This window comes from Phocoena sinus, chromosome 15 (genome assembly GCF_008692025.1).
Source record: "Phocoena sinus isolate mPhoSin1 chromosome 15, mPhoSin1.pri, whole genome shotgun sequence".
Classification (NCBI taxonomy): domain Eukaryota; kingdom Metazoa; phylum Chordata; class Mammalia; order Artiodactyla; family Phocoenidae; genus Phocoena; species Phocoena sinus.
Window position 1 is genome coordinate 66,607,890 of NC_045777.1, and position 15,000 is coordinate 66,622,889.

The 15,000-nt window shown below is 43.9% G+C and overlaps 1 protein-coding gene across 4 annotated transcripts in view; it reads left to right on the top strand.

Annotated features, from left to right (window-relative positions):
* The window catches only part of EEF2K (eukaryotic elongation factor 2 kinase), a 63,567-nt gene extending 52,451 nt beyond the window's left edge, over nucleotides 1-11,116 (top strand). For 2 of the 4 annotated variants that reach the window (XM_032604225.1, XM_032604226.1), the window contains exons 16-18: nucleotides 1,087-1,211; nucleotides 5,121-5,299; nucleotides 7,035-11,116. In XM_032604225.1, coding sequence (XP_032460116.1) covers nucleotides 1,087-1,211; nucleotides 5,121-5,299; nucleotides 7,035-7,144 — 414 coding nt within the window. In that variant the 3' untranslated portion in view covers nucleotides 7,145-11,116. Of the gene's footprint in view, nucleotides 1-1,086; nucleotides 1,212-1,788; nucleotides 1,995-5,120; nucleotides 5,300-7,034 lie in introns of those variants that run through there. The other 2 variants (XR_004345677.1, XR_004345678.1) reach the window with 2 other exon arrangements.
* The last annotated feature ends 3,884 nt before the right edge of the window (nucleotides 11,117-15,000 follow it).

Consider the following 15,000-nt stretch of genomic DNA (forward strand, 5'->3'; position numbering starts at 1 on the left):
TCCGCCTGCCAATGCAGGGGACACGGGTTCGAGCCCTTGTCCGGGAAGATTCCCACATGCCGCGGAGCAACTAAGCCTGTGCGCGGCAACTACTGAGCCTGCGCTCTAGAGCCCGCGAGCCACAACTACTGAAGCCTGTGCGCCTAGAGCCCGTGCTCTGCAACAAGAGAAGCCACTGCAATGAGAAGCCCACAAATCGCAACGAAGAGTAGCCCCCGCTTGCTGCAACTAGAGGAAGCCCGCACGCAGCAGCGAAGACCCAATGCAGCCAAAAATAAATAAATTTATTTTTAAAAAATTTACGCCAAGTGAAAAAAGCCAGTCACACTAAACCACATGTTTTTTGTTTTGTTTTGTTTTTTGGCTGAGCCAAGCAGCATGTGAGATCCTAGTTCCCTGACCAGGGATCGGACCCACGCCCCTTGCAAGGGAAGCGCAGATTCTTAACCCCTGGACCGCCAGGGAAGTCCATAGACCCCTTGTTATATGATTACATTTATATAAAATGTCCAGAATAGGGAAATCTCTAGAAACAGAATGTAGATTAGTGGTTGCCTAGGGCTGGGTGGGGTGGAACCATTGGGAGGTAATGGTTAGGGGGTATGGTGTTTTGAATCCTTCTTGGCTTGATGAAAATATTCTGAAATTGATTATGGTACTGGTTTCACAATCTGTGATTATACTAAGAACTATTGAGTTGTACACTTTAGATGAGTGAGTTGTATGTTATGTGAATTATATCTCAATAAAGGTGCTAAAAAATGTAAAAAGAATTGGAAGCAGGGAGCCCCTGCTGGAGGCGAGAGATGATGTGTTTCTCTGGAGGAATCAGAGCAGATAGAGGAGAGTGAGCGGGAGTGAGCTAAGCTTCCATTTCTCCCTGCCTGATGGGAACCCCCAGGAGCTCTTTGCAGCAGGGGAAGCCCTGTTCTCTTTCTCACGATGTGCAATTCTACAGCAGCCCCAGCCTGGAGCTCTCAAAACAATTCAAGAAACAGGGAAAAGGTTGATGAGTGAGATTCTGGCAGCCCCTCCCGTGTAAGCCTCATTTCCTTTTCTCTCCCCGTCTTTGGTTTGTGTTAACAGGAGACAGAAGAGAATAAAACCAAAGGATTTAATTACTTACTGAAGGCAGCTGAAGCTGGCGACAGACAGTCCATGATCTTGGTGGCACGAGCCTTTGACACTGGCCAGAACCTCAGCCCAGACAGGTACTGTGGCCATGGCTCAGGTGACACTGGTGGGAACCTGGGCTGCAGGTGGGAGCTTCCCCTCCGGTGTTAGGACAGACCTGGGTTCCAGATGTGGCTCCCCTGAGTACCAGCCCAGTGACCATGGGCAAGTAGTTTTACCTCCTTGGCCTCAGTTTCTTCACCGTGTAAAATGGAAACGATTATAGAACCTGCACCCTAGGGTGGTTGTGTCTCATTGTATGAGGGTTAAATGAGATGCTGCCTTTAATCCTCACTGTGCCTGGCACATAAAGTGAGAGATAAATGGCATCTTAGCCATTTCATGTGAAGATTTGCCTGAGAAAGAGTTTGAAAGGATACGTAGCATCAGGTCCAGAGTGGTGGTCCTTAGATGTTAGAATTAGGGGTGATTTTAATTGATTCTTCCTCCTTTTGTTTTTATTCTTACTATTTTTCACTTCTGAGAGGGAGGGGAGGGAAGGAAGCAAGCTCCAGGGGAGTTCAAGCCTGGTGTGAGTTTTCCAGAGCGGTTTTAAGACTCCTGATGGCTATAGCCCTGCAGGTGTCAACAGCTTTTCGGTTATCCCTCTGGCAGGGGTGCCAGGACTGGATTGTGCGGTGGGAAGAGAGGAGAATGGCAGCTTCATCTCAGCTCTTTGGCTTGGCCAGTGGGAGGTCCCAGAAGTCCAGGAGCAGAGGACGGTTGGGGGAATTGAACTCTTAGCGGGACCCATTGCTCACCCTCTGTGGCTCCCAGTGGATCTCGGCTTACCCCTGTTGTCCTCAGGCGCAGGGAGCAGGGTGGGCACATTCATTGTCTAAACCTCCAGGATGGGGGCGGTTTGGCAGTTCCCTCCTCTGTGGGTCAAGTTTTCATGTCCCTCTCACTGGGTTTAGAAGGAAAGTCAGGGCTGTGGGTCTGTCATCTCGAGCTCTCAGGGTCTAAAACGTCCGGATACATGACATCCTGCCTGAATTACATGTCATGCAAACATTTGTCAGCTACCTACTGTGTTGTAACAGTAATGCTCCCCTATATTTGGATGCACTTTCATATCTGTGATTTTATTTCACCGAGAACTAGAATTGGGTCTCCTGCATCTCTTCAGGCCCAGTGCTTAGTGCAGAGCCTGGCTCAGTAGTAGTTTGAATGAATGAACCAACACATCTCTTTGACACAGACAGCGCAGGCATTTGGGGGCTTATTTTATGGATGAGTAAACTGTAGTTCTGAGAAGTGAAGGGGCTTGTCCATAGTCAAGTAGCCAGTAAGTAGTGGAGCCACAACTTAGGTCTTTTCACCTCTCCTCCAGTGGACTGTACATTAGCCTGCTTCTTAGGGACTCAGAATTACACTGGCATGGAGGGGAGGTAAACAAAACAGACACGACACAATTGTGTCCGATCAAATACCAACATCTGTGGTGCCCATTGAGTGCAGTGGGGAAGCACCACCGCATGGGTGTGGGGAGCTGGAGCTGGGCATTGAATATCTGTATCTGAGGCCCTTAAAAAAAATCTTTGCTGTATGTGTTTTCTCTTTATGTCCTCTGTCTACTTTCTCTTTTTAATTTGAGACAATAGGTTTTTTGGTTTTGATTTGTAAGAATTATATATATATATATTCCCCACCACCACCACCATGTGGCATGCAGGATCTTAGTTCCCCAACCAGGGATTGAACCCATGCCCCCCTGCAGTGGAAGCGTGGAGTCCTAACCACTGGACCACCAGGGAATTCCCTGTTAAAAATTTTAATATATTAAGACTGTTCACTCTGGTATATGAGTTGGCTTTTAAAAAATTTTCTGAGATGGCTACCAAAAAAAAAAAAGATAGTGTTAAATTTTTTTTAAAAAAGAAAAAAAAAAGCTTCCCTGGTGGTCCTTTGGTTAAGACTCCGCGCTTCCACTGCAGGGAGCATGGGTTCGATCCTCGGTATGGGAAGTTCCGCATGCCGCAAGGTATGGCCAAAAAAAAAGAGAGCTGGCTATCATAGGTTTGGGGGGCAGGGGATGGCACATGTGCCACACAATGACCATTGTTTATTGGGTCTGGGGACATGCTGGTTTTTAATATTTTGTAGTTAAATCTATCAAGATTTTCTTCTATAGCTTCTGCTATAGTCTTTTTCTTACTCTTCTTCCTCATTCCAACCAGCTCCAGCCTCTTCCATTCAGGGAGCATTAATTGAGGGTCAGCTATTTGCATTTTAAGGGGTTTTGACCCCCTTAGAAGTTACCATCTAATAGGACAAGGAAAAGTCATTGGAAATTGCAAGGCAGGATAGACATGCTAACTGCTGGGTGCAGAGCTGGGTAGGGGTGGGTGGGGAGAGAGTAGGCCCTTTCCCTCCTTTTACATTTAATGTGTTGGGGGGATTCTGCCTTGCCCTTCAAGACTGGGGAGGGTCAAAGCTGAAAGAAGTGAGATCATCTAGTTCAGTGGCTTCTAATCAATCCACTGTTAAAACCCTGGGTTTTTGGGTGTGTCACCTGTAATTTTCAAATAACTTCCCTTTTTTATAAAATAAAATGGAGTCGGGGTTATCTCCTGACACCATCCTAGCCAGCCACTTCAACAGACATTTAGAGAGGCTGTGCTGTTTGCCAGGCCCTGGGAATGCAGCAGTGAATAGAACAGACAAGGTCCCTACCTTCTTGGGGCTTATGTTCTAGTCAGGGAGACCATAATAAGCAAGTAAGTAGGTAAACAGGAGATGAACAGATTGGGGTAATTATAAGAAATAGGGTGTTTGGGGACAGCATCTCTGAAGAAGTTGAGCTGAGGTTGGAGAGGTGAGGAGCCAGGTATGGGAAGAGTTGAAGGAAGGACGTTCTAAGCAGAGGGAGCAGCAGGTGCAAAAGCCAAGGAGCAGACAGGAGCTGGCGCGTTCAGGGAGAACGTGACCCAACGAGCCTGGCATGGGAGGAGGTTGACAGGAGCTAAGACTGGAGGGTAGAGCCAGGTCTATATATATATATATATATATATATATATATATATATATAGCTGTTGCTCCTGGAACGTTTCATGAGGCCCATAGACCTTCTTCTCTGTGTCTCTCTTTGCTCGTTCCTGATGCACTCTAGTTACTCACATGTTTGGTAATATGCATTAGTGCACCCCGAGGAAAAGAGCCCACTGCCCTGTTTGCTCTTTATTCTGTATTGTTCAGATTCAGCTGGAACTTGAATTCAGCATACGCCCTTGGTGGTTTGGCCATTCATGTGCTGCAGTAGGAGAAAGAGTTGAGGGTAGAGGGCGGAGCCAGAAGGGGGAAGTCAGCTATTTCGGGTAAACTCTGCATTTGCTGGAGTAGAGCCAGAGCTGGCCGGAAGAGGCAGAGCAGAAGATGGGGCTGAATGACTGCTGTGAGAAGGTTCTGGAGGCCTCGACAGAGAGTCCCCCACCCACCTTCTCTCCTGTGTGAGTCACAGGGCAAATCGGCTGGGATACCAGCCACTGCTAATGCAAAAATCACCCATACGGTGATTTTATTTTTATTTTTGCCTCACCGTGCGGCTTTCAGGACCTTAGTTCCACGACCAGAGACTGAACCCGGGCCACGGCAGTGAAAGTGCTGAGTCCTGATCACTGGACCACCAGGGAATTCCCATAGGGTGATTTCGTGCAAATGAGGAAAATGTTCCCCTTCTTCAGGATGCTCTACTTCCATCTGTTGGAAAATTGTTGTACTATCCCAATTTTTTTAGGGAAAACTGCTTGAGCATTATTGTAATAAATATGTAAATCTACAATGTAAATGACACCCTTTAGATGTGGTGGCATTGGGTCCTATGGGTCCTGAATCAGAGGTGGTGGCCCCATAGGGATTCCTGACTTACCCTTCCTGCTGATGGGCCTCCTCCTTCCTGCCTTGCTGCTATGGTAACTTCCCTCTTTTCCTCTGTGTCTCTTGGCAAGGTCCCAAAGCTGGCCAGAGGCTCTACTCTGGTACAACACTGCCCTGGAGACAACTGACTGTGATGAAGGTGGGGAGTATGATGGGATGCACGATGAGCCCCGGTACCTGCTGCTGGCCAGGGAGGCAGAGATGCTGTTCACAGGCGGCTGCGGGCTGGAGAAGAACCCGCAGAGATCAGGTAGGGCCCGGCAGACCTGCCCCTGGGGTGGGACGGTGCTAGACAGTGAGAGACGTAATTCCTGTCTCGCTGGGAGTTATAACAACGTGCAAGACTGAGTCTCTTCTTTCAGTTCTGGCTGGGAGAAAGATTTGTACTGGCCCTGTATTTTTGCCGGGCTGGATACCCATATAATGCTGGCTTAGAAGGGGGCTTTATGCAGTTGGTATGCAGACGAACATTTTTATATTTTAATAGTCAAATATTAGGAGTTTGGGAGGTTTGTTTTTAATTCACAAATTGAGCTGACATTTTCATAACATAAAATTCAACATTTTAAAGTGTAAATTTCAGTGGGTTTTAGTATATTCACAGTATTATGCCATCATCAGCACCACCTAATTCCAGAACATTTCCATCACGCCAGAACGAAACCTGGTACCTGTTAGCAGTGACTCCCTATTTCCCCCTCCCTCCATCCCTGGCAACCACTAACCTACTTTTCATCTTTATAGATTTACTTATTCTGGTCATTTCATATAAATGGGATCGTATAATAGGTGACCTTTTGTGTCTTGGCTTCTTTCAAGGTTCATTCATGTTGTAGCATGTATCAGTACTTTATTCCTTTTTATTGCTGAATAATATTCCATTGTATAGATACTACATTTTGTTTATACATTCATCAGTTGATTCACACTTTTATATATATATGAGATATATATGTGTGTATTTATTTTTTAATTTTTTAATTTTGGGCTGCATTGGGTCTTCGTTGCTGCATGCGGGCTTTCTCTAGTTACGATGAGCGGGGGCTACTCTTCCTTGCAGTGCGTGGGCTTCTCATTGCGGTGGCTTCTCTTGCTGCAGAGCGCAGGCTCTAGGGACACGGGCTTCAGTAGTTGCAGCACGCGGGCTCAGTAGTTGTGGTGTGCAGGCTCTAGGGTGCGTGGACTTCAGTAGTTGTGGTGTGCAGGCTCAGTAGTTGTGGCTCACGGGCTCTAGAGTGCAGGCTCGGTAGTTGTGCATGGGCTTAGTTGCTCCGTGGCATGTGGGATCTCCCTGGACCAGGGATTGAACCCACGTCCCCTGCATTGGCAGGTGGATTCTTAACCACTGCACCACCAGGGAAGTCCCTATATGTATTTTTTTAAATATCATGATAGACATACTGAGCTCCTGATTTCACAGGTATAGGATGAGGCTAAGTTTAAAAGTTATTTTTTAAGGTGGTGTAACAAAATCAAGCAAATAATACTGCAGCTCTACAGTCCTTTATTTGAAACTTCTAAATCCAAAAAGCTCAGAAAACCAAGTATTTTTATATGTTTTGCACAAATTCATTTGGTGGCAAAACCTGTCCAGAACTGACGTGAGGTTGTTCATAATTTTTATTTCTTATACTTTATCTTTTCTACTTTCATATATTCCTAATTTGCCCCGTAAAAGCCCTCAGCCTGATTCTCATTGGCTCAGTTGGAATCACCTACCCATCCCTAAACCAATCACTGTGCTTATTGAGATGGCTTACTCTGATTGGCTGTGCCTAAATGTGGACCACTCCCTGTGGCCTGGTGGGGAATGGGAAAGTGCTTTGATTGGCCAGGCTTCAATCACATGCCCACCCAGAGCCCCAACCAGGTTATGTGGAGGGAGAGGCAAGAAAGGGTAACTGAGGGGTGATCTTCTAGAGAGGGGGTCGGGGACACTGGGTGGCAAAAAATAACAGGTGCTTCACCCCTTCACTTTCTTTCAGGCGACTTGTACACCAAGGCAGCCGAGGCAGCAATGGAAGCCATGAAGGGCCGGCTGGCCAACCAGTACTACGAGAAAGCCGAGGAGGCCTGGGCACAGATGGAGGAATAGCTTGCTGGAAAAATCACTGCCAGCCAGTCGCAAGCTAAAGGGCTAGGAGTGGGGGAAAGAAAAAGACTTCTTTACTTATTTAGGGTTGTTTTGGGGCCGGAGGAGGCAAATATTTTTAGTGTGTTGTAAATCAACTTTTGTATTTTATTGTTGACTCTTGAAAATGTCTTTGCTACCAGTGGAGACACTGCAGCTGTCCCCTAGGGCAGCATTTTGGGGGAGGGGGATTGAAAAAGCAGCCTAATGAACCAACATATCTCTCTGAGGTTCTTCTTCTGTGTTTTGTTGTTGTTTTTTGTCATGAGATGTAAGAAAATGTATCTTTTCTCCCCTGGGTGGAAAATACTAAGGCTTTGCCCATCAGCCTTTTCAGGCTGGGCTGAAATCTCAGGACCACAGAGCCTGTGTTTCCTGAGTAAGGATGCAGTGGGGTACAGTAGAGCTGCACGTTAACTTTCCGTGGGGCGTGTAGTGTCGTGACTTAGTGCAAAGCCTTCTTAGAGCATTTGGAAGTGTGCTGGCGTTTTCTGGTGGATGTGAGACTGTACATCACCCGGGCCCCCTTCTGCCATGGGGGAAGACCGGCACACTGTTTTCTTTTTCGGGGGGAATCTTAGTTCCCCAATCAGGAATTGAACCCCGGCCCTCAGCAGTGAAAGTGCCATGTCCTAACCACTGGCCCGCCAGGGAATTCGCATGTTTTCTAATCTTTTAGTTTAATGTCCTTCCTGAAATGCAGCTTACTTTCTGGAATACAGCCAAATTCCATTCTGAAGCATGCTCTCTACAGTGGGCTTTTTCAAAACAGGTTTGATTTTTATATGCACACTTTTACTACCTCTAACTCCTCCATCAGCTACCGTGCACCTTTTTGGGTGCACCTCAGAGCTTTTACATGTAAGGACAGTGGCTTGGAAAGTTGGAGCCTGTCCTCCAAGCGGACATGTACCCTGCATTTCAGTGGCAGCATCCACAATATACTGAAGTACCCTTTGCACCGTATTCCTCCGTATTTTCTTAGCACCTGGTATTCTTATGAAGAATCCGCTCCCCAACCCCTGTCCTTGGCATTTTCTGCTTGAAGCTTTTGGTGATTTTCTTGTTTTTTGCAGCAGGATGCTTTCAGCAGCGGTCCCTTGAGATTTGTCTAAGCTGTTGGAGAATGAAAGGGCAAGAACTATAAACACTCATTAATTCCAGTGGTTTCCCCAGGGCCAGGCTATGGCTATCTGTATTTAATGAGCGTTCTCTTTAGAAGGAATTCACATTTAACACCAGTTTGATTCCAGTTGGTTTCGAATAGCAAAGAAAACAGACTGCTTTGATCAACCCCAAGTGCTAAAGCAGCCTCTCTTCCTTTGTTTAAAAATGAAAACATAAAAAAAACAGAGTGTAACATAAAAACCATTCTTTTTTTTTTTTGGCCACACCACTTGGCTTGTGGAAACTTAGTTCCCCGACCAGGGATTGAATCCGGTTCCTCCTGCAGTGAGTGGAAGCTCAGGGTCCTAACCACTGGACCTCCAGAGAATTTCCATACGAACCATTCTTACCTGTTCATTAAGACAGGTGCTTTAGCATGTTAATGTTAAGTACTGTGAAGTCACGACCCTGTGCATGCATTAGGTTCCAAAGTTCAGAGTGTGCCCTAAAGGAAAAATCAAGCAGAGTCAAAATTACCCTTGAAAAATCCTGTAGAGCAGCTATAAATGACAGTATCCCTGTTTTTGTATTTGGACTCATCACAACCAGCTTCCTTTAGATGTTGGAACTGATCCCTTTTTCCGTTTGCACAGATCAAGTGGTTGGCTTGCCTTGTTTGTGTGTTTTAAACCAGTGCATATAGTTAATTTGCATTTTAGAAGCAACTTTATTTTGACTTATCTCTTCAAAGGTGTCAAGCCTCATAAAATTCATGCTTTGGTTAGTTCAACCAGCCTCCTTGCTCTTTGAGATTTTATTATGCAAATCATTTATGTTCCCTGACTACCTGTTTCATTTCTTAGTTATGTCAGTGCTTTCCTCTAACGCAGGGATCGGCAACTTTTTTGTAAAGGGCAAGATAGTAAATATTTTAGGCTTTGCGGGCCATATGGTCTCTGTTGCAGCTACTTAGCCCTGCTGTTGTAGTGCAGAAACATCGGTGACCGATACCTAAACGAATGAGCATGGCTGGCGTTCCAATAAAACTTTATTGACAAAACAGCCTGCCTGGGCTATAGTTTGCCAACCCCTGCTCTAATCCTGACTTAAGAGCTACTATATTAAACCCTGAGGGCAAGAGTCATCTCAATTTTTATTTTGGTCTCCAGCGCTTAAAAACAGTGCCTTAGCACAGAGTAGGCACTCAGTAAATTCATGAGTAATGGAGAACCAGCCCTAGTCACAGCACTCACTCTTTATGGCTCTGGTTCCTCCAACCGGTTAATGATTCCTTGTCTGGATTGGCTTGAACAGTCACCCCTGTAATTCATCCCACTCACATGGCCTTAATGTCAGGGCAGTCCCCTTCTGCAGGAGGCTGGGATAGCTAGGCAAATGCTTCTTTAAGGACCATTGAGAGCAAAATGATCTGCAAAATACTGAGATCCTTCTGAGCCAGCAGAACTTACTCCACTTTAAAAAGCTAGGTCTGTGCCTTCTGAAGCTGGTTAGGACATCTTCTTTTCCCACAAATGCTAAGCATGCCAAAAAAAAAAAAAAAAGCAAAAAAACCCAGGATATTCCAGCCCAACTGGGGAGCCATCAGAGACTCTTTTCAGGTGCAAGAAACAGGGGAAGGTCCAGGAGATTAGCAGAGTCGGGGATGTAATTTGCATCTTCAATCACAGAGAATCCAGGATTCTGAAAGGTAGACTCTTTCCAAGTACCCTGCTGGTTAGAGGCTAAGCTGGAGCTAGGATTTGAGAGCTGCTTTTATTTAGAGGGTCCTGGGAATAAAATTTAAAGTTAAACTGGAGTGTAATGTCTCTTTCAGTTTTGCTGTAGGTTTAAAAAGAAAAAAAGCAGCCTTTATGGATGTAAGTAGGAAAAAATCTGTTACCCCTGTGCACCTGGATATCCTTATCCCCTCCTCCTCACCTGAGGCCCTGTGGGAATTTATCATCAAATGCGACCTTGATGAACCAAGCCGGGTAAATTACTGTTGTTGCTGTTTTAGTGACTTCATTTCCTTTCGTCCCAGCACATTTGTCTGCAGTACTAGACATGTTTTACAAATCAAAAATGTTTACACGAGTATATGCAGCTTGTGTGGGGGAAAGGAGACAAAACATGCATATTCTCTGCATTTGTGCCTGTTATTCACTTTTCTAATCTCTGCCGTACCCCTTTAACCTAGACAAGGTGGACACTGTGTGGAGCCAGAGAAGTGGCTTGCATTATAGATTTATTTTTGCATATATATTGAGTTCCATTTTGCCTTTCCAAATAAAGTGGTTTCTTTCTTTATGGCCTCAAATTCAAATGGCTCCTGGTGGGCTTCCCTGGTGGCGCAGTGGTTGACAGTCCGCCTGCCGATGCAGGGGACACGGGCTCGTGCCCCGGTCTGGGAAGATGCCACGTGCCGCGGCGCGGCTGGGCCCGTGAGCCATGGCCACTGAGCCTGCGCGTCCGGAGCCTGTGGTCCGCAACGGGAGAGGCCACAACAGTGAGAGGCCCGCGTACCGCAAAACAAAACAAAACAAATGTCTCCTGGTAACACATGAGTGAAGTAGCTGGGTGGAGGTGGGGTGAATTGGAGGGCTCAGCCCCACCTGAAAGAGGCAGCCCAGATTCAGCTCCGAATGGTTGTCCCCATGGGGAGTGTGGGCCCAGTGTTGCCCCATTTTCCAATTTTTCAAGCGGCTGAAAATTGGATTTTTTTATGCAAGGTTTCTTGATTTTTAACATTTCTAATAAATTCTTATAAAAAAACTTCTAGATTTGGCACATACGTTTTCTGTTTGCTTTAAATAAAGGATGTGCACCTCTCGTTTTTCTTGGTTTTTCTCATCTATAAAACAATAATCTTTACCATTACATAGTTGTCATCAGTTTCAAAGAAAATGCGTGTTAAAGATGCTTTGTAATCTAAAACTTAAGAAAATCTTTGTTACTGGTATGAGAATTTCCTTAAAAATTTTAAGGATTTTTAGAAATTTGAACAATATACCATAACTACATGGTATATTGAACACATATTTAGGTCCATTTGCTCTGAAGTCTCCACTAAAATGACAGGAAAGAGATTTTCTTAATGGCATAAGCCCATGAGGGTGAAAAGGAAGAGTCATCAACAGTAACAAAATTTTGGATGCTGGAAAGCAGATAGACTGTGATTGAGTTAGCAGACCCAAGAAGGCTGGATCCTAGGTCAGCAGTAGGAAAATCTAAGAACCCAGTTTTCATCATTGAAGACCCACCCCCCGGCCAAAGGCTGAAGAATTGGCACAAGGAACCTCTGGAAGGGGGAGTGAAATGGGGCTAAAAATGTAGGTTCAGTTAAAAGACAATTAAAGCATCAGACCTCTAGACCCACTCAGCTCCCCTGTGTAGCCAGCCAGCTGCCCTTTCATCACCCTGCAGAAGCCTAGGACACCAGGCACAGTAGAGAGTGAGGCTACTCTACTGAAAGGAGGGTTGGTGGAAGTTTCTGTATTGGCTGTACAGTGTCCACCAGCCTTCTTTCCCCCTGTGCTCCCAGACACTGGCAGCTGACTTTGTCCCTCCTGGCAGAAGGCAGACAATTGAAGAAATTTCTTGGGAATCTGACTAGCCTAAGATAAAAGACTTAAGGTACTTCCCCCTAATGAAACAGGCTGGCCAGAGCACCTCACAAGAAAAGCCTCACCCACCAAGTCCCACCCACACCTACAGAAATTCCCAGATAACATATTAGAGCCCTGTTCTTAAACTTGAACAGGCACCCAAAGATCCATATGTAAGGAAGGCATTTCATGTAACAGACAAATAGAACCAAGAGCAGACAGCATCTTGGAGGAGACAATATGCCTGGAGAAGAAAACTTCAAGTAATAAAAAACTATCAATATCCTAAGATAAAATATTGTGTCCATGAAAAAAGGATCAAAAAAAAAAAAAAAAAAAAAGGATCAAGATGCGATTCTAAGAATTCACACAGTTTTCCCAGCACCACTTACTGAAGAGGTTGTCTTTTCTCCAGTGTATATTCTTAACTCCTTATCAAAGATAAGGTGACCATATGTGCGTGGGTTCATCTCTGGGCTTTGTATCCTGTTCCATTGATTTGTATTTCTGTTTTTGTGCCAGTACCATACTGTCTTGATTACTGTAGCTTTGTAGTATAGTCTGAAGTCAGGGAGCCTGATTTCTCCAGCTCTATTTTTCTTTCTCAAGATTGCTTTGGCTATTCGGGGTCTTTTTGTGTTTCCATACAAATTGTAAAATTTTTTGTTCTAGTTCTGTGAAAAATGCCATTGGTAATTTGATAGGGATTGCATTGAATCTGTAGATTGCTTTGGGTAGTATAGTCATTTTCACAATGTTGATTCTTCCAATCCAAGAACATGGTATATCTCTCCACCTGTTTGTATCGTCTTTAATTTCTTTCATCAGTGTCTTATAGTTTTCTGCATACAGGTCTCGCTAGAGTCTGTCATACAGAGTGAAGTAAGTCAGAAAGAGAAAACAAATACCGTATGCTAATGCACATATATGGAATCTAAAAAAAACCGTTCTGATGAACCTAGAGGCAGGACAAGAATAAAGACACAGACATAGAGAATGGACTTGAGGACATGGGGAGGGGGAAGGGTAAGCTGGGACAAAGTGAGAGAGTGGCATGGACGTATATACACTACCAAATGTAAAATAGTGGGAAGCAGCCACATAGCACAGGGAGATCAGCTTGGTGCTTTGTGTCCCCCTAGAGGGGTGGCTTAGGGAGGGTGGGAGGGAGACGTAAGAGGGAGGGGATATGGGGATATATGTATGCGTATAGCTGATTCACTTTGTTATACAGCAGAAACTAACACACCATTGTAAAGCAATTATAAAGATTTTTTTTTTTTTTTAAATCACACAGCAAAGAGCTCTTGTAAATCGAATATACCCTTACAAAAATGAGTAACTTAATAGAAGGGTTGGAAAATGAAGTTGAGGAAATCTCCCAGGAAGTGGAACAAAAGAACACAAAAGCTAAAGAATAGGAGAGGAAATTCTAAGAGCTAGAGGAGCACGCACTCTGGGCTGTACAACTGTTCCACGATGGAACCATTATAATTGTTAGCATTTTTGCTTTGTGGAGAAATTAGCTAAGAACAGTCTAAGATCATGTATGTGTAGTTTTTAATGGTCTTTCCTTGGCTTTTTAAAATTTAGGACCTGAATTCTACGATCCTAGTTTCAAAGTCAAAATTTTCATATAGCCTTTTACTAGAAATTAAGCGTGCATGTAGTTATAGATATCATTTTTACTGAGTTATATTTAGCATATAGATTAAAATGTAAAGAAGTGTAACTCAGTCCTACCAGTATGCAAATCATTTAGAAGTAAGCAAATGCTTTCATTGTAATACAATGAAGGTTCCAAAAAGGTTTGCTTTCTTTTCTCCTACCTTGACATACTTATCAGTATTTAAGATCACCAAAAGGAATTCATAAGTCTGGTTAGGACTGAGTTTGTTTTGTTTTTCCTTTTATGAGCCATTTGAGGTATCCATTTGTTTTTCTTCCTACATATATTTCTTTCTGACTTCATGAACAATTTTAGTTTTTCCAATTATAAAGGAAATTAGTTCCAAAGAATTAGAGCTCTTAATACTAAGTAGTACCTCTTGGAAAAAAATAAATGTAGTAGTCTTAATTAAAATAAAAGAAAAAAATTTTTATAAGCCTAGGAGCCTAACTTAAAACAGTTAGAGAAAGTAGAGGGGAGAGAATCTTTTTTTTTTTTTTGCACATTATGCGGGGGTCTTAGTTCCCCTAGCAGGGATCAAACCCATGCCCCCTGCAATGGAAGCGCAGAGTCTTAACCACTGGACCGCCAAGGAAGTTCCCCGAGAGTCTTTAAAAAATGTTGAGAACATTTCTTGGGACTGAAGGATGTGTGTCTCCAGAACAATAGGGCCCATTAAGTATCTAACACAATTGATAAAATTAGACCTATGCCAAGATTCATATTCATGAAATTTCAGAACATTGAGGACAGGGAAAAGATCCCGGAAACTTTCAGAGGGAAAGAGCAAGTTTCATAAAATGATTGAGAATCAGAATAACATCAGACAACTCAACAGTAACACTGGAAGTTGGAAGCTGATGGCTTCTGAATTCTGGGGAAAATACACTTTAACCTAGAATCATATGCCCAAACTATTAATGAAGCATAAGGGTGAAATAAGGACAATTTCAGACATGTAAATTCTCAAGAAAGTAACCTCTCAAATATTGTTCCTCCAGAAGCCACTGGAAGAGTTACTCTATCAAAAGAGGGCCAGTGTTGGGGGAATAACAAGAAATGTGTGAGGTCCAGCATAAGAGTGAGGAAAAGTCAGTGCCCAGGTGAGGGTGAAGGGCCATCTCAACATGGTGGCCTTACCATAAACCTAGAGTCTAGGGCCCCTGTCAGGATGCTGTGGGAGACATGTCTTCAAAAAGTTGAAGCGATAGAATACCTCATGTGTCTGTGTGGCAAGGATGGACAGTTTGAAGTTGAATTAGGGATGAATTCATAGAAAGTAGGTACATTTTTTTAAAGGTAATTATTAAGTAAAGAATAAGGTAAAAATATTTTCCAGAAAAGGAAAAATAATCATAGTTGAGTACATAGCTAAGCTCAAATTTAGTGAGTAGCATTTACTAATTATTGTTCAAATGAAATTACGAGACAACACTTTT